At 44.3% G+C, this 24,472-nt stretch overlaps 1 protein-coding gene across 1 annotated transcript; it reads right to left on the reverse strand.

The window, feature by feature from the left end:
• Nucleotides 1-630: 630 nt before the first annotated feature.
• LOC114603293 (homeobox protein otx5) lies at nucleotides 631-24,472 on the reverse strand. The gene is made up of 5 exons (XM_028742168.2): nucleotides 24,133-24,472; nucleotides 23,880-23,937; nucleotides 14,531-14,778; nucleotides 7,216-7,367; nucleotides 631-4,577 (listed from the first exon to the last, which is right to left on the reverse strand). Exons 3-5 carry the CDS (start codon nucleotides 14,625-14,627, stop codon nucleotides 3,954-3,956), a joined length of 873 nt encoding a protein of 290 aa, XP_028598001.1. The 5' UTR covers nucleotides 14,628-14,778; nucleotides 23,880-23,937; nucleotides 24,133-24,472; the 3' UTR covers nucleotides 631-3,953.

Below are 24,472 nucleotides of genomic sequence, written 5' to 3' on the forward strand. Positions count from 1 at the left end.
AACTATTCTGAAATGCATTTAACAAGAAATTCTCCTTCGAGCTCTTCCTCCCCCAAATATATATTAGATGGACAGAAAAATGTATAGGAATATAAATAGGGTAGAATCTATTGACCTAATTTTCTGGCATGCCACTTCCAAACATTTGCAGAAGCTGTTTGATTTTTAAACTCTCCTACGACTCCTGTCTCCATCCTGGATTCTACCACAAACCTCTCCATTCTGAAGGAAATCAGCCCTGAGTGCTCACTGGAAGGACAGATCCTGAAGCTGAGGCTCCAATACTTTGGCCACCTCATGAGAAGAGAAGACTCCCTGGAAAAGACCGTGATGCTGGGAAATATGGAGGGCACAAGGAGAAGGGGACGACAGAGGATGAGATGGTTGCACAGTGTTTTCGAAGCTACAAACATGAGTCTGACCAAACTGCGGGAGGCAATGGAAGACAGGAGGGCCTGGCGTGCTCTGGTCCATGGGGTCACGAAGAGTCGGACACGACTAAACAACAAATCTTCAATTCTAGCCTGCAGACCCCAGCAATCGCCCTAATTTCGCAGAATTGATTGTTTTAAGTAGCAGCCGAAATCATCACCAACAACAAAAACCACACAGAGCCACTGTTCCTTTTCACCTATTTTGTGTTTTTTTTTTTACATTTTAATATTTTATATTTTTTTAAAACCACCAACAATCTTTTTTTGTTTTGTTTTGTTAACTGTACAGGAAATTGCTCATCACAAACTAAGTAATAAATAGAGAAAACCACTGACAGAACAACTTCCATGGGGGTGCCTCTCATCTACAGCAAGAGGATGTCGTCGTTTCTTTTTTTAAAAAAAAAGAGAAAGAAGGTATTACAGCTAAGAAACCTAGACTAAAAAAATGTTGAATATCATTTACAAAATAGAACTTTCTAAAATTTAAAAACTCAGTTTTCTTAACGCAATTTTTGTTTTTAAGGGAAGGGGCGTAATCTCATTATTTACAAATGCTTATTGAACTGTTTAAACTCTTCATATTCCCCACCCCACCCCAGATGAAATCAGATGCTGGGAAAGTTAAGCCTCACCCCACATCTCTCTTCTAGTTGAAATCTATCCTGCGTTAACTATTTCATGTTGTACAGGATACAAAAGATTGAGCACTGAAATGAATTTTGGTGCTACCCAAAATACCAAAGGATCAAACAAAATTCACTGAGGCAATATATATACACCCACAGGTCAGTAGTAGACTATTTTTGTTCGCATCCAGAAGGTCCCAGGTTCAAATCCTGGGTGTCGAGGAATAGGAAAGATTTCAAACTCTCCCAGAAGGCCTAGTTATTGGGCATTTGCCCTGATTTGCTTGCACAAAGCTTATGCGGAGCTTTGACTAGGCCTGGTCTTTATCAAACAATTGTTCTGATCTGTTTGTGGGGATGGTTACGAGACATGGAGCAGAAATCCCAATTTGCTTGGGGTTTTTTTGCATTAAATCATTTTCACCCCACACTTTCCAGTGCACTTTCCTAACTACAAAAATAATAATCTGTTTTTGTAAAATGCAGAGATGAGCTAGGATGAGGAAGCAGAGCAGCAGCAACAGCCATTATTATTATTAATAATAATAATTTGCAAACCGCTTAATCACAAATGTCTCTAAGCGGTGTACCAAAAAACCCTCGATGAACGTAAAAATCAGAAGTCAGTTAAAACTCTCCTGGAATTTTTATTTTTAAAAAAGTATTTGGGAAGTTCAACAGGGAGGGGACCTGTCTGACATCAACTGGAAAAAAGTTCCATAAAACTGGGCCATTACATTACAGAACGCATGGCTTTTCCTAGGTTGTCGGGAACAAACTAGGTGAGGTCCTATGAGATTTACGGCAGAGGCAGTGCCGTACTTTTAAGCTGGTCGTTTTCTGTTGGTGAATCTGCTACCCTCCTCCTTGACTTTATGTTTGGGGAAGTCCCATGAGGCTAGATCTCAGTCTAGCCAGAAAGGGAGATGTCCTCTCTGTGATGGACACGGCATCCCCTTGAGTGGAGCAGGCTCAATTGGGTGTGGATGGAAAGGGAGTCGTTCCCAAGCTCTCTCCACAACCAGAGGGACTAGAAACTTGCTTTTGTGTAAGAGGAGATCCTGGGAACATGGCAGGCAAAACATTACCAAGCACCATCAACGTATCTTCCTCTGCTACTCGTATGCAAGCTTTTAAAATATTAATCAGCTGTCACCTGATTAAAGAATTTCTAGACAATGTGTTTTCGTCAACAAATTGATTCGTTGACCAAATTTCAGTAGTTCTGAAGCAAAAAAGCACACTTTGCTTTTTAGGTGATGTTCATGTGTCAGTTGGGTACAACAGTTGGGTAAACTGTTATTATTGTTATTATAATTGTTGTTGTTTTTGTTTTCTATTCCAATTATTGGTTTGTTGATTGTATAGGATTTTTTTAAAACGTTTGATTGTTGTGTTTTTATACATGTTTTTATACATGTTGCAAGTTGCCCAGAGTGGCTGGGGAAACCCAGCCAGAGGGGTGGGATATAAATTAAAAAATCATGATTTATTATTATCATCTGAGAAGAGACATTCCCTCTTCCAGTGTGTAAGGGGGGAGAGAGAGATGCCTCTTCTAAGATACCCATTGTTCTCTGCAGCTTTTATAATTCATTGAATTAAAAGTATTTTTTAAAAATACTAGAGCACTTTTTTTTAGTTTATCAAAAGTTGTTTTTTTTAAGAAAATATCTATTGAGCTACCTGATTAATTACTTCTGACTAGACATGCATAGGAATGTGAAGTGAGCAATACTGTCTGCAATGGGAGGGTCAGAGGTTAACGAGGAGTCCCAAAAGCAGAAACGGGGGGGGGGGGGGAGGTTTCAGATGCCTGATGTTGGTATACTCTCACCATAAAGCACAGAGCATGGGAAAAGAAGAAGAAACAGAGCCGGCCCTACCATGAGACAGAATGCAGCAGCTGACTCAGGCAGCCAATGCTAAGGGGTGGGGAGTAAATAAAAGCCGCAGGTGTTTTTGGGCTGTCCTGCAGGCAGAGCCTGCCGCTCTCAAGCGCAGGAGAGCCAGTCGCCAGTGTCGAAGCAAGATTTGACTGCCGGTCTGCTTGGCTTCTGTACGTGGAAATTGGACGAGATGCACCAGCTTCTCCTTTGTCTTCAGGTGGCAAAATGTCTTGAACTGGCTCTGAAAACAACAAAACAATCAAACCCCGCCAAACCAGAGTGCCAGCTTGCTGGTGTCGACTTGAGCAATGCACTACACTTCAGGCAGGAGGGAACGGGCTGAAATAAAACCTCTTGATGATCAGGGATATGGAGCATAAGTCCATGGTGCTGGAATTGCGCGTTTCCATTAGGAAAAAGGATGGACCAAACTGTGAGCCGATGCTTGCCCCTGTCTCTGCTAACCCAGTCTGTTGTCGTCGTTAAAATATCATTTGAGAAAGCAACCTGGCTTCTAAAAACGTGGCTCTCTTGAAAACTTTTGCCTCTGCCGTGGCACCTCTAACACGCCCTGTGAAAACTCCAACAACCTCTGATCTTCTGGTGTTGCTTCCAGTCTCGGTCTACTTCCAGGAGAGAGGTTCCAAATGCCACCCCAGTTGTCGCGAGGGTTTCGTGAGCTGACAAGTCATTGAGTCCAGGCCAAGAATCTGAAGGAATGACACGTCCAAGGCCCGGGCGTGTGAAACGAAGGCTGTACACGAGTTCCTAACATCCGCACGGATCTGCCTCGTTGCTGGATGAGGGCGTTTCCGAAAACAGCGCAGAAAAACAAAGCAATGCTACAGTATGTGCAATGCTGGCGAGGAGAAGAGCGCCTCCTCTTAAAGAAAGAAGAAGGGGAGAGAGGGGGAAAGGAGAAGCAGCCAGGGGCCTCAGTGTCGAGCTTGGTCAGAAGAGGTTGTCCCAGGATGCTCTGCAAAGGAAGGATGGAGACTCTTTCACAAGACCTGGAACTTCCAGGAGCTCTGATCTTTGTAATCCAAGCAGTCGGTGGCGTTGAAGTTGAGCTTCCAGGAGGCGGCCTGGTCCTTGTAGTCTAGGCAATCCACGGAGCTGAACCCCAGGCCGGCCGTGCCATAGCCCTGGCTGGAGAGGGAGGCCGGCGACTGGCTCAGGTGGCTGCCCATGGTTGGGGTGGTGATGGGGCTCAGCGCGGCCCCCGGCGCGGAGAGCTGCGGGTGCATGGGAGACAGGTAGGAGCTGCAGTCAAGGCCGCTGAAGTAGGAGGTAGAACCGGCGTAGGTCTGCGTGTAGCCGGGAGCCTGGGTGTAAGTCATGGGGTAGGCAGTGGAGCGCTGCATGCAGGGGGTGGTGGAGGAGGAGAGGGGGTCCGGAATGGGGGAGATGGAGGCCGGGCTCCAGATGGAGACAGTGGCGCTCGCACTGGAGCTGGGCGTCACCGAGGTGCCAGCTGGCGGAGGGCTGTACTGCCCGTTGGTGCTGGTCTCAGAGCTGGTCTCCCGGGCCGGAGAGGTCTTCTTCTTGGCAGGCCGGGCTTTGGCTTGCCCGCTACTCTGCTGCTGCTGCTGGCGGCACTTGGCTCGGCGGTTCTTGAACCACACCTGCGGGGAGGGAAGGCGAGAAAGGATGAGCTTGGGGGGGAACCAAAAGTAAGGGTCGGCGTTTCCCCGGGAACCATTTCAACGGAACACGAGGCGGAGGATTCAGAAGTTCATAGGAGGAGCCAAAGCTGGTAACATTAGAGAAGTTTATAAACGCGAGAAAGGGTTCCAGGAAATTGGGTGTGGGGAGCTTGTTTTTGGCCTTGTTTTTGCTGGCACTGTTGGGGCTGATGGGAGTTGTTGTTTGGCAACATCCGAGGGCCAAATGTCAACACCTTTGGCACATCCTGTCTGTGTTTCAATTTAATAATAATAATAATAATAATAAAATTATACCCCCCGGGCTCAGGGTGGCTAACCCCAGTAAAATTACAATAGAAACATAAGGGGGGGGGGGGCAAACAAAAATCCCAATTTAAAATACAGGTTAAAATGCAATTTAAAAAGCAGCCTCATTTTAAAAGTAGCCCATAAATCAAAACTGTAAGGGGAGGGAAGACATAAGGGTCAGTCAGACCGAGTCCAAACCAAAGGCCAGGCAGAACAGCTGTCTTGCAGGCCCTGTGGAAAGATGTCAAGTCCCGCAGGGCCCTAGTCTCTTGTGACAGAGCGTTCCACCAAGTCGGGGCCAGTACTGAAAAGGCCCTGGCCCTAGCTGAGACCAAACTAACCACCTCCAAAATGTTGTCATTTGTGAACCTTAAGGTCCTCCGCGGGGCATACCAGGAGAGGCGGTCCCGTAGGTACATGGGTCTGAGGCTCCTCTGCTATAACAGGAAGTTTCCTGCAACCCAATAGTGGGTTTTTATAATATAGGGCTGCCGGATGTCTGGAATTTCCCAATTTTGGGAGATTTTGCAGGAGAAAAAGCTCAACAACTTTTGTGTCCGGATTTTTTCCACTTCTTGAAACATGGCAACCCTATGCAATAAGATGGCTGCTTCAACCTTCCATCCCCACTCCCTGACTTGGGATAATGCGCAGGCACCTATGTGAATGGAGCATGTTAAAGCAAACTAGGATGGTAGTTTGCTCTTAGCTTCCATTTTCTTTGCAAAGTACCTGTGAACTGCTACAAGGAAAGATGGCAGCCAGGATACAAAAATGGCCAGACTGTGGCAGAGATTTGAGTGCAGTGTGCCTCGGCGGAAAGGGAGGTCTCAAGAGGCTTAGTGGCCTATTGTGGGAATGGCCTCCTGAGGGAGAGATGCCTAACAGGATGTGACAGGAACAATGTGTGCTCCCACCAGAGGGCACTCTGCATGCACAGAAAACCACACACCGACTCCTAAAAATCATGGGATCCAAAAAAAAATTTTAAAAAAGAAAAAGAAAAGAAAAGAAAGAAAGAAGAAGAAGAAGAAAAATCATGGGACCTTTTTGAACACATCCACACCACACATTGAAAGCACTCTCACTTTAAGAGTCATGGCTTCTCCCAAAGAACCATGGGAACTGTAGTTTAAGGCGCCTTGGACCAACACCCCCAACAAACTACAGTTCCCAGGATTCTTTGCACAGACAGCCCATGACGCTTTTGATAGAGTGAGTGTTTTACATGAATAGCTCAGTCGGTACAGCAGGAGACTCTTAATCTCAGGGCTGTGGATTCAAAGCCCACACCGGGCAAAAGATTTCTGCATTGAAGGGGGTTGGACTATATGACTTCCAATCCTACGATTCTATGAAATGCATGGGGTTGAATCCTTGTAGTTGCACTCGGGGTAGACCTATTGAAATGGAACATGGCCATTCATGCCAATAGGTCTACTCTGAGTGTATATGAGGACCTCTGCCTCCAATGAGCACTCAGGTTTCTTTTTACAAACCACTCCAGCTTTCCAATTCGTAGCGATTAATATTCTTGTAGCTACCGTGGAATACAATAATATTAATATTAATAATAAAAAAATAATAATAAATTTTATTTATATCCCGCCCTCCCCAGCCGAAGCTGGGCTCAGGGCGGCTAACAACAATAAAACAGTACAAATATTTCTCTCGCATTTTTGGTATGTCTGGGCCTAATATCCCCAGGAGGAAAGCCTCCAGGTTTTTTTAATGAAGGATACCTTGATCATTAAAGGGACACAGGTGGCGCTGTGGGTTAAACCACAGAGCCTAGGACTTGCCGATTGGAAGGTCAGTGGTTCGAATCGGTCCCAGCTCCTGCCCACCTAGCAGTTCGAAAGCACGTCAAAGTGCAAGTAGATAAATAGGTACCGCTCCGGCGGGAAGGTAAACGGTGTTTCCGTGCGCTGCTCTGGTTCACCACAAGCGGCTCAGTCATGCTGGCCGCATGACCCGGAAGCTGTACGCCGGCTCCCTCAGCCAATAAAGCGAGATGAGCGCCGCAACCCCAGAGTCGTTCGCGACTGGACCTAATGGTCAGGGGTCCCTTTACCCTTTAACCTTGATCATTATTTTGAGCTCATTATAAATTACATCCCAAAATTCCTTTATTTTCTTACAGGTCCCCTTTGGCCACCCGTAATGCTGGCACATAAGTGCAGCTGAGAGCATGTGCGCACTGCCAGGGTGTTCAGAAAGCAAGACACCTCGCTCCCGGTTCGAGTCTTCTGGCCCCTGTGCCTGTCTCGGCCTGCTGCCCTTCGCCCCCTCCCCAGCGGAGCCCCACCTGAACTCTGGATTCAGGAAGATTGATCTTCAGAGCCACTTCCTCGCGCATGAAGATGTCTGGGTAGCGGGTCTTGGCGAAGAGAGCCTCCAAGATATCCAGCTGGGCTCGCGTGAAGGTCGTGCGCTCGCGCCTCTGTTTCCGCGGGGTGGCTAAAAAAATAAGAGGAGTGATCTGGATTCAGGGAAAGTTACGTATCTCATCATGTGACCCTCTTCATACATGTGGGTCGGTTCGGTTCATTCTCTGCATTTAAAGAACAACAGCAAGAATGTTACAGTGGTACCTCGGGTTAAGTACTTAATTCGTTCCGAAGGTCTGTACTTAACCTGAAACTGTTCTTAACCTGAAGCACCACTTTAGCTAATGGGGCCTCCTGCTGCCGCCGCACCCCCGAAGCACAATTTCTGTTCCCATCCTGAAGCAAAGTTCTTAACCTGAAGCACTATTTCTGGGTCTGTAATCTGAAGCGTATGTAACCTGAAGTGTATGTAACCTGAGGTACCACTGTATTTTAAAAAATAACAGCAATAACCACAACGATGATAAGATGCACAACTCTATGTGCCTTTAAACTGATTTGTAAAAATGTTACATGGAAAAAATACGAGAGACATTACACATACTTCTGTAAAACAAGGACATCTTTAATAAAAAAATAAAACAAACCCTCTATGTGCCTTTGACAGTGCTCTGGAGGCTGCAGCTGGTACAGATTGTGGCTGCTAAGTTCTGGAGAAGCACCGGGAACTAGGAGCACATCTCGCACGTCCTAAAAGAGCCACGCTTGGCTGTCTGTTTGCTATCAGGCCCAATTTAAGGTGCTGGGTTTTTTTAAGGAAGGCCTCTAACATTATTTGCCAGCCTGCACCTTAAGCTCTGCAAGGCAGGCCCTGCTTGTAGATCTTAAGGCGCAACTCAGAGCAGGGCCTCCCCTGTTATGGCACCCTGTCTGTGGAACTTCCTCCCACTGGAGGTACGGTTGTCTCCAATGCTAGCAGTCTTTCGGTATCCTTCGTGCCTAGGGAGGTGGCTGATTTATAGGACCAATGTCTCTGCTTCATGACAGCTCTTTTTAAGAATACTTTTATTTGTGCCATTTCAGTAACAAATACAGTGGTACCTCAGGTTACAGACTCTGCTAATCCAGAAATAGTGCTTCAGGTTAAGAACTTTGCTTCAGGACGAGAACAGAAATTGTGCTCTGGCGGCGCGGCGGCAGCGGGAGGCCCCATTAGCTAAAGTGGTGCTTCAGGTTAAGAACAGTTTCAGGTTAAGAACGGACCTCCGGAACGAATTAAGTACTTAACCCAAGGTACCACTGTACTCATAAACAGTCTAACTCAAAATAACCCTGTTTCCTCTTCCTCCTACCCATTCATTCCATGTGTGTCTAGCATTCACATAGAGGTAAGTTATTTAAGGTTATAGAACTACAGAAGGTACCCCGTGGGTCATCTAGCCCAACCCGCTGAAATTCAGGGATCTTTTGCCCAAGCCCACGACCCTGAGATGAAGAGCCTCGTGTTCTACCAACTGAGCTCTCCAAGAAGCTGTAAGAATATCAATTTCTAAATGCAAACTTTAATTTTTAAATGTAAACGTTCCTTCACTGGAACACAAAACCCCACATCGTCTCACCCGATACAGCAAATTTGCTGCCATTGCGGGAGTTCCAAGCGAGAGACTTCCAGGTTCTTTTTCAAGAAGTGATAAGTATTGAACCTTAGCTCTTTCTCTATACAAAGCATGCATTCCGCCACAGGGTGGTGGGTCTGGGAGAATGTCTAGAAGATATCTTCTGAGCCCACAGAGGAACCTCCCTTTGGAAAAGAGCTAATTGTTCTGTTCCTAGTGTCTCCCCATAGATCAACTGAGGAATGGCTACAACAAGCCAGTGTTCAGAGGAGGGGCTGAAGCTGAGAGATGGTGAAAGAAGAAATTTGAACTTGGCAGCTCCCAAACTTAGCCAGTCCACTAAAAGGGCCTGGGAAAAGAACAACAACAACAACAACCTATTTATTTACACAACAACAACAACAACAACAACAACAACAACAACAACAACAACCTATTTATTTATACCCTGTCCATCTGGCTGGGTTTCCCCAGCCACTCTGGGCGGCTTCCAACAAAAAATTAAAATACAATAATTGTGTATTTTCCCAGAGGGGTTGTGTGTGTTTGTGTAATTGCAACAGACTAACTGGGCTCTCCCTCTGGATTGTGTGTGTGTGTGTGTGTGTGTGTGTGTGTGTGTGTGTGTATTACTGTATATATATAAAACACCCACTGCAATTTAGCTGAGAATACGTTATTCTCTTGTGAATAGTTAACCCGCCAGAACTGCAATGAAATCCTAGCTTCCTGGGACTCTGAGAAGCCCTGGTCTCACACACTACCAACCCAGCCTTTCTCAACCTGGGATCGCCAGATGTTGTTGGACTACAACTCCCATTATCTCTAGCAAGCAGGTCAGGGATGATGGGAGTTGTAGTCCAATAACATCTGGAAATGTTGGGAAAGGCTGCTCTAACCACCGCACCACCCTGACTCCAAGGAGCTGAAGAATCTCCCTCTCCCCCCATTTTATCTAGATGGGTGGAGCATATTATTATTATTATTATTATTATTATTATTATTATTATCCTCAAAGCAACCATGTGCTTGGGGTGACAGGCAGTGAGTGGCCTAAAGTTAGCCAGGGAGCCTGGTGGCTATGGGGGGGGGCTTTGAAGTGGGGTCTCCCCAGTCCTGGTCAAGCACTATAACCACTACACCACACTGCCTCTCTTCAGGGAAATCCTGCCGGCCATTGCAGGATCTTCTGACAGAGGAATTCCTGATGAGCATCTAAGGCACTTTCCCTCCACCGCCTTTCCCAACACTGCGTCCCCAGAGGTGGCTGCATCACAAATCCTACCACCCCTGACCGTTGACCATTCTGGCTAGGGGTGATGGGAGTTGGAGTCCAGCAACAGCTGGAGACCCCAGGCTGAGAAGGGAGGCTGCAGGGATTTCCAGGGACTGGGCAGCTCAAAAGCACCATTTTGCCAAACTGGAAGAAAGAGCTGGGCTTCTTCTCAGGGATACTTTGCACTTATTTGGGAAGCTCTTAATGTTTGATGTATTACAGTATTTTAATATTTTTTTTGGGAAGCCACCCAGAGTGGCTGGGGAAGCCCAGCCAGATGGGCGGGGTATAAATAAATTATTATTATTATTATTATTATTATTATTATTATTATTATTATTATTATTATGAAGTTGTTTATTTTAAAGCTATTGTGACATTTCATACTGGATCAGATTGTTACTATTAATGTTTTATTATAATTTTTATGTGTGTTGGAAGCCGCCCAGAGTGGCTGAGGCAACCCAGCCAGATGGGCGAAGTAATATAATAATAGCAATCATAATAATTACTGTAGCACAGTAGGTCTTGCTGTTAACTATTTGAGCCCACCCAGGGACAAATGTGGGCAGGGGGTTAGACTAGATGACTCTAGGGGTCCCTTCCACTTCTAAAATTCTCCGATTCTGTACACAGCAGCTGGCTTGCACGAAAGCCCCACCAGCAGTTGCTGAGAGAAACAGCCGACGAAGGGCATCCCAGAATAAACTGCTTGGAGGTGGTTGGGTTGGTGGTTTTTTTTTAAAAAAGCAATGTATACATTTTGATAATAAATAAATTAAATACCAAGGTGGGGAGAGAAGGTGGAAAGCCACTATTATTATTATTATTATTATTAGTGCCACACATCTGACTGGGTTGTCCCAGCCACTCTGGGCGGCTCCCAACAGAATATTAAAAACACAATAAAATACCAAACATTAACAACTTCCCTATACGGGGCTGCCTTCGGATTGGTCTACTCTGAGTAGCTGGATGTCATCCTGTATATTTCCCATGATGCCTTTACCATGACAAGTGGTCACCTGACTTGACAGTTCCCTTCCACCCAGGCTAAGCTTATTTGGGGTAGAGATTTTCAGCTGCCACCTCGGAAATCACAAAATGCTGTTATCTCTTGCTATCTCTTATCTTGATTAGATATAGTTGTTCTCCCTCTTATCACTTCATTCCCCCTGATGAGATAATGCTGTTTACTTCACATCGAAATCACCGATTCCGGAACTTAACGCCTTTTCTTTCTTTTTAACCCAAAGTGATATTGGTTGCCAAGGAAGCGGATGACCCAATGAAAGACCCTTTGCAGGATTTGGATGGAGAAATGGCAGCCCTCTGGGTTCTTCACAGAATTTGTAAGAGCTGGAAGGGACCCAAAGGTCATCTAGATCTCAACCCTTGTTGTACTCCAACTCCCATCAGCCATGGCCAGTGAAGATGGGACTTATAGTCCAACATCTGGAGAGCCACAGGCCCACCCCTCCCAATTCCAGTGTCTATTGAGAAGAAGGGATGTAAAATACAATAAAATTGAATAGCTGATCATCCCATTTTCAGCTGGGCAGATGTGGCCTTAGGCACTCAAAGCCTATGGCTTTACATCTCAGATTCTCAGTAAATCCGTTAGGTGGCCTGGGGCAAATATGGAAATGAACCTCCCAGGGTTGTAAATACACCTGACTTTCATTTAAATTACTCCCTTTCTTTGGCAAGGACCACAGCTCAGAGGTAGAGCATCTCTTTTCTATGAAGGCTCCAGATTCAGTCCCTGACATTAGCAGGGAGGGCTGGGAAACCCTAGAGCATGGGTAGGCAAACGAAGGCCAGATCCGGCCCAATCGCGTTCTAAATCTGGCCCGTGGACAGTCCAGGAATCAGCGTGTTTTTACATGAGTAGAATGTGTCCTATTATTATTATTATTATTATTATTATTATTATTATTATTATTATTTATACCCCGCCCATCTGGCTGGGTTTCCCCAGCCACTCTGGGCGACTTCCAACAGAACACTGCATCTCTGGGTTATTTGTGGGGCATAGGAATTCGTTCATTTCTCCCCAAAAAATATAGTCCGGCCCCCCCACAAGGTCTGAGGGACGGTGGACTGGCCCACGGCTGAAAAAGGTTGCTGACCCCTGCCCTAGAGAAAGGCTGCCAGTCAGTGTAGGGCAGTACTGACCTTTGACCTAGACCAGGGGTCAGCAACCTAAGGCCTGGGGGCCGGATCTGGCCCAATCGCCTTCTCAATCTGGCCTGCAGACGGTCCAGGAATCAGCGTGCTTTTACATGAGTAGAATGTGTGCTTTTGTTTAAAATGCATCTCTGGGTTATTTGTGGGGCATAGGAATTTGTTCATATATTTTTTTCATAATATAGTCCGGCCCCCCACATGGTCTGAGGGACGGTGGACCGGCCCCTGGCTGAAAAAGGTTGCTGACCACTAACCTAGATGGACCCCAATGGATGTTCTCCTCCTCCTCCACCCCTCCCTATAGTAAGATATTGTCTAGTTTCCCCCTGCTCAGATCCCCTTGAAAGCAATTTAATTCTCAAGATGAGCAGGGTATTTTTCCCCCCTCCTGGCACAGGCATATAATTACTGCAGGATTTCCCCCCTCCGCATAGAAGACTGTACCAAATTGGTTCCTGCCCATTGTGATCACTAGTGTGTCTGCATGAATTGGTTCCTTTAAAGGGATCTCTTTCTAGGGGTTCCCCCTGCTCTTTTTTCTATTGGTCCAGGTCACCCCTCAGCCCCATGGAGGAAAGGCAGGATATAAAAGGAAACAGGAGGATAAATTTCTGTTTTCAAAAAGGGCCATGGAGCAATTTTCTACCTAGAAGAGGCTTGGTCAATGGAATAAAAAAAAGGAATATGGACTCTCCACTAATTTAAAATAATATTAAAGGCTAGTTAGGGGTGCATTAAAATCTAATGATCATTAGATATAGCCCTGCCTGCTTCTTTCTTCGCAATTATATCAGTTTTTAAAAAGCTGACTACCCTCTACTGGAGGCAGGTCACATGACAGAAATGATGGTCTAGCTTTATTTAGGAAGGTTTCCACCACCAGGCAACAGTCGGGGTTAAAAAATTATTGTGACATTAACTAGGCAATGTTGCTATGAAGTTTAGCGTCTATAACATGAAAAGCAATTATGTCCTGCTATTAGTTGCTTAGATTCTTAACCTGCTCCAGAACACCTGAACTAGGCAGGGGAGCAGGGAGTTATTGACTTAGGGGTTCCCCCTTAAGTTTCAAATATTTCAACGTCCAAAAATGCACTTTTGGGTAATCCACAAGGAATCTGTGAACATCCAGTGTTTTGCTTGGGGTTTGTTTGCTTGGGGGGGGGGCGTGGACAGCAAACTAGGATCCAGATAACATTACAGGTTTTTATAAGAGCGCCCTGAGAACTTTGAATGAAGGGCAGTATTATTATTATTATTATTATTATTATTATTATTATTATTATTATTATTATTAATGACTTTACTTTGGCTGAATCCTGCCCATTGTGATCACAAATATGTCTGCATGAACTGGCTCATTTAAATGGATCTCTTTCTAGGGAACCTTTGGAACTTGTAAACCACAAGATAGGTTTAAAAAATAATATGTAGCGGCTGCTACATATCAAAATCAAAATCTCAAATACTATATATATATATATATATATATATATATATATATATATATATGACCAAATGATGCCTCAACAAACTGGAATGCAGAAGTTTTTCAACACATTTTCAACAAAATCTGCCCTGGTGGTGGGAAGGCAATTTAAGCATCTATGAATGCAAAAAAAACTGGAAATACCATCTCAAAACTGGTGATGTTTTTGAAAACATTTTTCATTCATTTAATTTATCATGGTCTCAGTACCTGAATATGAACCTCCAAAACTATTTTTATATTTAATTGTAAAATAGGGGGGGGGGGTGTACACACACACTAACACACACACATACTTATTTTAAAATATACTTATTTTACAATTAAATATAAAAATAGTATATATATTTATATTTATATATAAAAACTGGGGGCATTTCATCTTTAAACATATGCAATTTGATAAATAGTAGAGTAAGAACATTTATCACGATCCATAATAATATAATTCAATATTTGCACATTCGGTTTGTTTTGATCCCCAAACCAAACAGGAAGCAGTTTCTATTCTCTTTTTCCCCACATTTGGCCAACTAGCTGAATTCTCCCTCGCTACCCAATAACCCACTGGTTTCAATTCATAGAAAAAAGAAAAACCCAGTTACGCCTCTCCATCCTTTGCCTACCAAGAACCAACCCAGTGATGCCCATCGCCCAAGTTTCCTCCAAAACTGAAAACTGACCCAAAAAAAGGGGGGGGGGAATCTTGCAAATCCACTTACTGGGGTACCCGACGGCCGAATGTAGCAAATCCATGCCTGGCCCAGCCAAGGTGAGGCCGTTGACTGCATAATGTGGTTGCTTGATGTAGGACATCATGCTCAGAAGGTTGGGGTCCCCAAAGATCTCGCTGGGGAGAGAGGTCTTCTGCTGCTGGTGCTACTGCTCCTTCGCTCTTGCTTCTGGCTGGCTGGCTGGAAGCCTCCTAGGTCACCCTGGTCCTCCACTCAGCACCCAAGGGCAGCTGGAACTGCAGCCAGGAGGCAAAGACAGACAAGACCAGGAGTTTAGTGGCCGCCTCCCCAAGGAGGGAGAGGTGGGGAGGAGACAGAGGTTGACCAATGGCAAGCGAGAGAAGACACCACACCTTTCTGGTGTCCTTCTGGGCTAACCCTCCAGAGGTGGTCCATGCAAGGAGGACTCTGACTTTCCTGCAAAGCCTAGAACCTCACCAGCAGCCGAATAAATAAATAAACAAACTACAGGGGTTTCCGTATCCTTTGGATATGGGATGGGGTGCCTTTTTCTTCCCCACTCTGTATACTGCCTACTTCTCCCCCCCCCCTTTTAATTTGAATTGCACATTACCATACAGTCAGTAATGATAGAGAGAAAGCTGGAGGGTTTTGGGGGGGAGATTGGGATTTTAGCAACTCAAAAGGGGGGTCTAATGGGTACCAATAGGCCATCAGGCCCATCTTTTGAGGGTCTATTATTACCTAAATGAGCAGGTTAAGTCAACACATTAAGGACTCACAGTGGTGCCTGGGGTTTTTGGAGGGGGAAAGGATTCTGGAGGCAGGGAAGGATTCTGCACACCTCTTGTAGAAGTTTGGCCTCTCAAATTCAATGCTTTGCAATATACAGCAGTTCGCTTGCTTCCCTCCTCCTGAGAATAGTTTCCCCCCTCAAACTTCTGAGGGGGCTTTTTGTTTGTTTGTTTGTTTCAAAAAAGGAAGCGTACAATTCTAAGGGAACTGAGTGTAAACATATACAAAACATTGTGCGGTGTAGCGGCTGAATGAATCTGAAAGTCCTGAGTTCAAATCCTACCTTAGCCTCATTTCATCCACTCCCCTGCCCAGTCCACTACAGCATGGTGATAATACTGACCTACCCTTCAGGATTATTGTAAATATGACACACACACACACACACACACAGAGAGAGAGAGAGAGAGAGAGAGAAATATACGGTGCCATGTATATGCTAACTATTGTTATACTAATTTACCTGTCAATTTAAATTTAGGATGAAACTCTTAGCCTTCTTAATCTAGTGTGTATATGTATATTCTCCTTGTTTGTGGAATGTTCTCCACAGGGAAACTCGCTGGCACCTTCATTAAATATGTTTAGGTGGCAGGCGAAGTTTCTCTATAACCAGGCCTTTGGCTGAGTAACACACTATGGCCTTTTAAATGTGCTGGGAGGGGGGTATTTGCTTTTGGGTTTGCTTTTATTATGTATTCTGCGTTCTTATTTTGTATTTTTATGCTGTGAACCGCCCTGTGATCTTCAGACGAAAGGCAGGCACGCCAATTTTTGAAAATAATATTTAGGACTTGGTTAGGGCTCACAAGGGCGCAGCACGAGGACTCAGCTGCGCCACAAGTAAGGACGAGCATGTGCAGAGTGCCTTTTGCTCTCACCACATGGTAGCCGAGCACAACAGACCTACAACCCTGAAATCGGGGAGCAAAATGAAATTGCAAGCAATTCCACATTTCTCAACATTGAGAACAAGATAGAACAGTGCAATAAAACAACGGGCCTAATTCGTTGAAATTCTACCAACCCTCCATCAACATCCTTCTGAATTTTTCGGCTCTGGTAAAGCCAGTTTGGGGACCAGGCTTTATCTCTCTAGACTAGAGAATGTTTTGTGGTATTCCCTCTCTCTGCTATTAAGAAACCTGAGGCGTGGTTTGGCGGTGGCAGAATTTGCCAACTGCACTTTAACATCGCTTGTTTTGCTTAACCGCCAAGGTTTTATGAGAAGCGGGCCTGTAAATTGTGAATGGATTAAATGAGGGTTCCAGGGATAGAGGCTGAGCCTCGCAGGAATGGGTTGCAACAAGACAAAGAGACAGAGAAAACAAACTTCTCTGCCAAGTGGGAGAGAAGCTGCAGTTTTCCATTTCAGTTTTTCCGTCTTCCAAAGGATACAGAGGAGAGCATACGACGTGTGCAGGTTTCGTGTGCTGAGGAAAGCCTGGCGCATTTGAAAATGTGACAGAAACTGCCCTAAATCTGGGTTACCTTAGAGTAAAGAGCTATCTTTGGCTGGTAAAAAGGGAGAGGGAAGTAGACACTGAAGCCCCACAGAATCAGCAGGTCTACTTCTCAGCCTGAAGGCAGTAAGCCAGTCATGAACTTTCTAGCCTTGAGTTCTTTGGTGACTGCTGATTATTTCCATCTACTGCATGGCTTCTCTCCCAGCCCTTCCTAGAGTTGCCACAGACTAAACCTGAGGCCTTTGGTACTCAAAGCAGACAGACAATGGGCCTAGAACATTTTCCCAAAAAAGGATGCCTCTATCCAGGAAAAGGACATGGATGGTGCTGTGGGTTAAACCACAGAGCCTAGGACTTGCCGATCAGAAGGTTGGCGGTTCGAATCCCCGCGACGGGGTGAGCTCCCGTCTTCGGTCTCAGCTCCTGCCAACCTAGCAGTTAGAAAGCACATCAAAGTGCAAGTAGATAAATAGGTACCGCTCCGGCAGGAAAGTAAACGGCATTTCCGTGCGCTGCTCTGGTTCGCCAGAAGCGGCTTAGTCATGCTGGCCACATGACCCAGAAGTTGTATGCCGGCTCCCTCGGCCAGTAAAGCGAGATGAGCGCCACAACCCCAGAGTTGTTCGCGACTGTACCTAATGGTTAGGGGTCCCTTTACCCTTTATCCAGGAAAAAGACATGGCTGGGAAAGCCACATTGTCCCAAAGAGCAGGGCAGATGGCCCAACAGAGCATCCTCCCCATTCATTGGTCTCTATTTTTGCAGTCCTTATGCTAGAGAAGGACTCACTTCAACAGGAGGAAAAGGGAGAAGGATCTCAGCAAAGGCAGGAGGACGAGCCACAAAAGATGCTATTAAAGGCCTGTATGGGTACCACTTTCTCACCGCCGAAATTAACAGAGGAGGCAGCAGACACACCAGGCGTTTAAAGCACATCCCTCACAAGTAAGAATCCCGGGAACTGTGGTGCTGTATCTCTGCCAGGGTAAACTACTATTCCCAGAATTTGGGATGCTTGTGTATGCAGCCAGAATCCCTGGCTGCCCGTGAAATCCTAAACTGGGTGGCCAGAAAAACTCGCTGGTGGCAACTGAGTAGCAAGAGTGCCCAGTTGCAGAGCCGAGAGACCCAGGTTCAAGTCTCGGTTTCAATGGGCAGGCAGAAGTTGCGTTGAAAGGGCGTCACTCTTGGTGGTTCACAGCTTCCTGCATTTGGAAAACAGGGATAGTTGGGAACCTGGAATACCACTCTCTCAGTGGGAGAAGGGAAATAACGGACATAATAAAAGTCTGACGCCCTGATCTTGCAGCAGCTAAGGAGATGCCTCTGGGAAAGCCTTATCTCCCATGATTTTAGCTCAGTCGGTGGAGCGTGAGACTCTTAATCTCAAGGTCGTGGGTTTGAGCCCCACGCTGGGCAAAAGATTCCTGCATTGCAGGGGGTTGGACTAGATGACCCTCGTGGGTCCCTTTCTACGTTCCTTTGCCTAATCCTCTTTTAAAGCCATTCAGGCTGGCGGCCATCACTGGCTGCTTCCTGTGGGAGGCAGTTCCGCATTCCGCAGTTTAGCTAGGCGTTGCGTGCAGAACTATAGCTTTTATACTTTTCTCTCTCCTTCTGCTTTTAACACAGCGAATCAGAAAGATGGACAGAAGGCGGGATCGAGGAAGTTCAAAATCTCATCGGCATCAGCGGAAGTCTGGTCTGCAGCTGGATCCACGGAGGTTCAGGTGCAACCTAGATTTCTCTGGGATGCATTTCCGGAATTGGGAAAGAGTAGCTATGGGACACACGCAGTACTGGGGGGAGATACAGCTACGTGAACCATTTCTCTGCCCCCCCAGAAGACTCTCCCTCTCCCTCCCCAAGCCTCCTTTGTTCCTAAATCCATCAGAGAATCAATCACTAATGATAATGGGCTTGGAAGATGCTGGCAGCCTTCTTCTCTCTTTTGTTTGGCTAGCTCTCCTGCTGCTTCTTCCTTTTCCCCACCTTAACCGCATCCCTCCAGCTTTAGATTTCCAACTCCAGAGGTAAACAATGAAGAGGTTATAGAAAAGGGAGCCCACCGCCCTTATCTCTGTTCTATCCTGTTTTCCTGTAAACCAATTCGTGGCCCATGAGCCTATTGTTCAAATCATGAACCGTTATGTGGCAGGCGTTGCTGCAAATCTATTTATTGCAAACAACGCGAGGAGAAGACTTGGCCTATTTATTTCCACCATTTATTATTCCTATGGTCCATATTTGTAAAAAAACACACCATAAAGTTATTCAAAGAAGAAGAAGAAGAAAGAAAGAAAGAAAGAAAGAAAGAAAGAAAGAAAGAACACACACAGTTATTTGTCCTTGCAAATAGCTTCCCTTCCAATTAAGAGGTGTGGGTTGACCTTGTAAACAAAGAAAGGAACTGAATGGTGACACACATACACAACTACACACCTACACAAAAAGTGACAGACAGGCACTTATATGCTTTTCAACACCTTAGATAAGATATCTAAAGAAGACCGGACTAAGGATGGTTTGGGGGCAAACCGTGTTTTCCTATATGCTCAGAGGCTTTCACTTAAAGAGAATTTTTTCCCCTAAATTTTGACAGTCAAGAAGATGCTATAATGTTGCCTCATGTCTTATCAACACCCCAACTGCCTTTTGTGCACTTGAATGAAACTGGTCTACATCTATTATTATTGTTTTAATCAGTATTTTTAAAATTTCTATTCTGCTCTTCATTCGAAGATCGCAGGGCGGTTTACCGTATAAAAACACAAAAATTATGCCATAGTGACAAACAATAACACCTCCCCACAGTTATTCTTCACTATAATTTCTTAAATTTCTCCAGTTATTATTCTCCGGTTTTTGAAATCTACTCCAAATAATTTCCCCGGGGGAATTTAAACAGCTAGAAACAGGTGTAAATTTATTGGTTGCAAAGCACATACCCAGATAATAATAATAATATAATACATTTTTATTTATACCCCGGCCAGAGCCGGGCTCAGGGCAGCTAACACCAATAAAATTTCAGTAAAAACATGATAACAATAAAAAAAGATGGGAAAGGTTTGTAAAAAACTGGCAAAGTCGAATGGTTAACAGAGGCGGATATTGAGTTTTGATTATGTTGGATCAATAGCAAGCTCTCCACAGAACCTTCATGTCTATTGTCTGAACAAATACCCTGCTCTGACCACAAGGTGCCTGAAATTTGGCTTCATACTGCAGCAACAGTATTCATTAAGAGGTACAGACAAAAAGATGTCTTTAGCATTGCTTTCGAAAATGCCCCTTTGACGTTTAATTAAGCAATGTGTTCTCCATTCCAAAAAAGCTGGCCTGGTGTAGGACAGAGCTAGATTCCTTGATAATTTTAAAGGGATATTTTCCTCTTCCAAAACACCCAATATGATGTTGCTGCTGCTGCTGTTGTTTTGTGGCACAACACATTCTAAGTCTGCAATCCTATGCAAACTTACCTGGGACTCGGGAGGAAATTCTACTGAACTCAGACTTGCTTCTTAGCAAGCGGGCATAGGAGGAACAGGCTGCGTGGCCCAATTTGCTCGCGTTTAATTCATTTATGTTTTCCATCAAGTTTACATCCTGCCTCTCTGGTCTCAACCAGGAACCGCTGGGGTGGCTAATTCACAAGAGAGAAACCTTAATACTTGATATGAGCAGGGAGACAAGCTGCTCAGGATTTTCTGGCCGCATGAGTGGTCCTCAAAGTTTCCCCCCTCTGGCTACAGCCTTTCCTAGTTTGTGGGAAGCAGACTTTAGGGGGTTCCCAAACTGTGGTCCGCAGACCACCAGTGGCCTGTGAGCCTCATTCAGGCTGTCTGTGAAGAACCCTCACAATCGGAGTTCCATGGAATTCAAACTGCAGTACAGCAAAATGCAATAGAAGAAGCACTGAAAATGAAATTAAAAACCAAACGGGATCTGTTTGACAGTGGAAGGTGCTGGAATCTCCTTTCCTGGAGGTTTTTCGGCAGAGGTTGGGTGATTATCTGCCAGGGATGCTTTAGTTGTGAGTCTGGCCTAACCCACTTTGTTGTTTCAAGGGCTGTGGCAGAATAATAATAATAATAATAATAATAATAATGCAGTGTTTTGGATACTCGAGGTGCAATAAATAAATTTCTGTTCCCTCTGCTGTTCTCTCTGCAGTTAATCGTTCTCACCCTCGCACAGGGAAATGGAATCTGGCAAGGTTGCAGAAGCCTTTCAGTTTGGGGGGAAGCTGAAGAGACTCCCCCCAAAAAAGCAGTCCAATGAGGACGGTGCGCCCTCTCGGGGGTCACAGAATGCTAGAAGACAGTTTTGGGTTTGCGTTTTTGGAGAAGGGGTCGGGGAAGAGGACACCTAGATGCGAAACGGGACAGAATGAAGTGTCGTGAGCTAAGGCACAGCCAACGAAAGCGTCCCCGCGCTGCAACATTTTGTTGCAGCTCCCATCTGTTGCCGTGAATGCTCTTTGAATAAGGTTACCAGGTTTTTTTCAATGAATCTGGGGACACTTTTCAACTTCCTACTAAACAGATGGATTTTGTCAGGGGACGGATCTGTAAATCCAGGAACTACCCCCGGGAAACGGGGACGTCTAGTAATCTTATATTTGACTTTTGAGGGGTAAGGGATGGTGGTGGGAAAAAGAAGTATCTGTGGGATTGAGGGTGGGTACGTATGAATATTTTTAAGGATTGTATGAAATGTATGTTTGTATATTCGTAACATTAAAAAAAAAAAGACAATGGTAACCTTATATTTGAATCCCTGCCAGAAACTCTATAGCTTCACACGTCTATATTGATAGCCTTGATAATCAAATAAAAAAAGACTAGGGTTTCTTTTATTATAATAATAATAATAATAATAATAATAATAATAATAATAATAATAATAATTGTGCTCTTCTTTATTTGTTTGTTTGTTGTGTTCAAGCAAAAGCCTCAAGGGGTTTGTGTTTCACCTGATAGCATGGGTATATATAAGATAGAGGAATTATATTTCCCCCAAAGCCTAAACACACTTACCTGGAGGGCACCTACATTGAACTCACAGGTTTGCTCTGTTAAACTCTTTAGGGTAGATTAATATTTACAGTACATGTGCAGGATTGCCCTGTTAAACTCCTTTAGAAAGAGCGTTGGAAAACTAGCAGAGGATTTGCCAATCTGAATAAACTAAATGCTGAATTCTTTTTCGTTATCTATGTTCCCCTTTTCTTTATTTCCTTTTAATTCAGCAAGAACAGCTTAAAATGAATTTAGTTTTTTTAAAAAAAACTGTTAAGAAATGGGCGTTTTTTCCCATTAAAGGCAAATTTTAACTGATTTGCTTTTTATTAGGAAAGCAACAGCAAAAAGGAAAAAGGAAAAGAAAGGTCTAATATCTGTGTACAAATGCCTGAAATCCAGAAAGATATGAGCTCCTTAATGTAAGGAAACTGATAAACCTCTCTTTGGCTTAATGAAATATGCAAGTCTGAAGAGGTTTTGAGTGGGCAGATGGTGTTTTGCCCCAGATATTTTCCCATTTAAAATGTTGTCATCTCTTTGCAGTGTCTCGGATTATAGATTTATATAGCGGCAGGAAGAATGCAGTGAGAATCCTTTGAAACAAACAAACAAAAAGCTTTGGTTGCTGTTGTTATTTTTATACAAATCAGATCAGGACAATCCTTTAAAATAGTCTCTCTCTCTGCGTGTACCACATACATTTACAAAAAATAAAAGTAAAATCAAGTTTTAAACATTTTCCTTTTAAAAAAAACACACCCACAGAGCTCCTCCACATTCATTAAATGCTTATAATTATCAGAGAAACACTGGTTTTTATTTATTTGTTGTTGTTGTGTTGTTGTTGTTCTAAATTCTTTAAAATAATTGCAAAAAAGCTGAAAACACAATCTACATCGACCCAAAACTTGAGGGTTCTTTTTGAAGAACAATGCAAACAACCCCTCAAAATATATTGTTAGTGCGGCCATTTTATCTAATTCTTAATTTCAAAAGTGAGATTATACTCGTTTTAATCTGTAGGGTCTGCTTGAAATGTTGCTTTGATGGTCAATACTTTGAAAAAAGATGATTGAAACTGAATCAACCACCTTTCACTGATTTTATGTTTATACATACACTGTATACACTTTGAAACATTATTTAGAAAACTCCATAGGCTTTTACATCTATCTCTCCTAATGCAACTATTGCTACCCTTCCAGCTTTGCTATAAATGTGCTTCCCAGCCTTCAATTGAGACGAAATGCCAATACTGTAACAGAAGCTGAATATACACTACGCATCTCTAGATACGACATTGATGGTTGTTAGCGGACTCTGCAGAGTAATTTGACAGAGGTCAATTCCTTCCCCCATTTATCACATAAAATATGCCACCGTTTCCCAGCTTAAATCTCATTACGTCTTGTTTTCAGAACACGGAAAAAGGGGGAAATTAAACGTGGACAGCATCTTTACATCTTAGATTACAAAACTGAAGAAAAGGCAATTATATTTATATCTAAATGGTGCAATTAAAGAAAGCAACGCGTGTAAACGTTTCATTATATTGTGTGCCACCCCTTTATCGAACATACTGAAATTAAGTTTTGCCATTGTGGCAAATCTTCCACAGGATATACACACAATGGAAAATGCAGATCTATTTGCGGCATCAGCGAGATGGCCAGACTGTTTGCTGCAGTGGGCGACCCACGATTTCTAGAGAGGACACCCAAAAGAGGTAAAATGGTGACTTTCCAAGATGGGGTTAGCTGAGCTTCCAGATCGCCTGGGATTATTTTGACGAGGTGGCATGGGATGAATGAAAAATTTCAGGTGGACATTGAGATTATAAATGGCCAAAGACACCTTGGCTGGATCGCAAGATAGTTGAAGTCACTCCTTGTATGGTTGGAAAATTCCTAGGTCAACTCACATCAGGGTAACAACAACCATATCTCCCACTCAACTTCGGTTCTTACCTACATGGCCAACTAACATCCATTGAATTTCCACAGTAGTGGCACAATGTCCTGCCTTCTCTCTCTCGCACACAAGCACACCAGCTTTATTTTTTGGGTGGGTTGGGGGAATCTGCCTTACCTTCTCCCGAGAGCAGTTCCAGTGCCCAGGTGTCCAGACCGGGAGCCTCCGAGTACCTCTGCAAGGAAGCATAACAGAGATTTGTTCTGGAGATGGATCAAATGAGGAAAAACCAAGGGCAGCTCCTTCTTCCCAACCCCAGGAAACCACAAAAAATAACCCCGGCTAGAAAGAGCAAAATGTGTTAAAAGGATAACCCAGAAGTGATACAGTGGGAGATCCCTATAATCTGTAATAAAAAGAGAAGCTTAACCTGAATTGAAAAGAGATTTAGAGCTGGGTAAGAGATTCTGCAGCCCAGGACTTCTCTGGGCATTTAGATCCGAAGGTTTGGGATTTTCTCCTCTTAAGCCCTGGAGAAACAAGGGGGGGGGGTCAGTGGTGGTGGCAACAGCAGCAGCAACAGCAGTGGTGGTGGCTGGTGAGGGAGGGTTTTCTCAAAAACAATTTGGTGCGCTGTGCTGCGAGCTCCATTCTTAGATCCTGGACCTCACATGACTGGTATTATAGGAACACTCTTGTAGATTAATAAACAAGGGAGGGATGGCTTCGTTGAGTTTTCTTTAAGGGCAGTTGAATATCCCAGGTTCCCT

Source organism: Podarcis muralis, chromosome 7, assembly GCF_964188315.1.
Source record: "Podarcis muralis chromosome 7, rPodMur119.hap1.1, whole genome shotgun sequence".
Classification (NCBI taxonomy): Eukaryota; Metazoa; Chordata; class Lepidosauria; order Squamata; family Lacertidae; genus Podarcis; species Podarcis muralis.

Bases quoted from the DNA above. Each gene is read 5' to 3' on its own strand.
- LOC114603293 (XM_028742168.2), bottom strand. From the start codon at position 14,627: ATGATGTCCTACATCAAGCAACCACATTATGCAGTCAACGGCCTCACC. The intron at 7,368-14,530 runs GTAAGTGGATTT...TTATTTTTTTAG, and splicing joins TTCGGCCGTCGGGTACCCCA to CCACCCCGCGGAAACAGAGG. The intron at 4,578-7,215 runs GTGGGGCTCCGC...CCCTCCCCGCAG, and splicing joins TTCCTGAATCCAGAGTTCAG to GTGTGGTTCAAGAACCGCCG.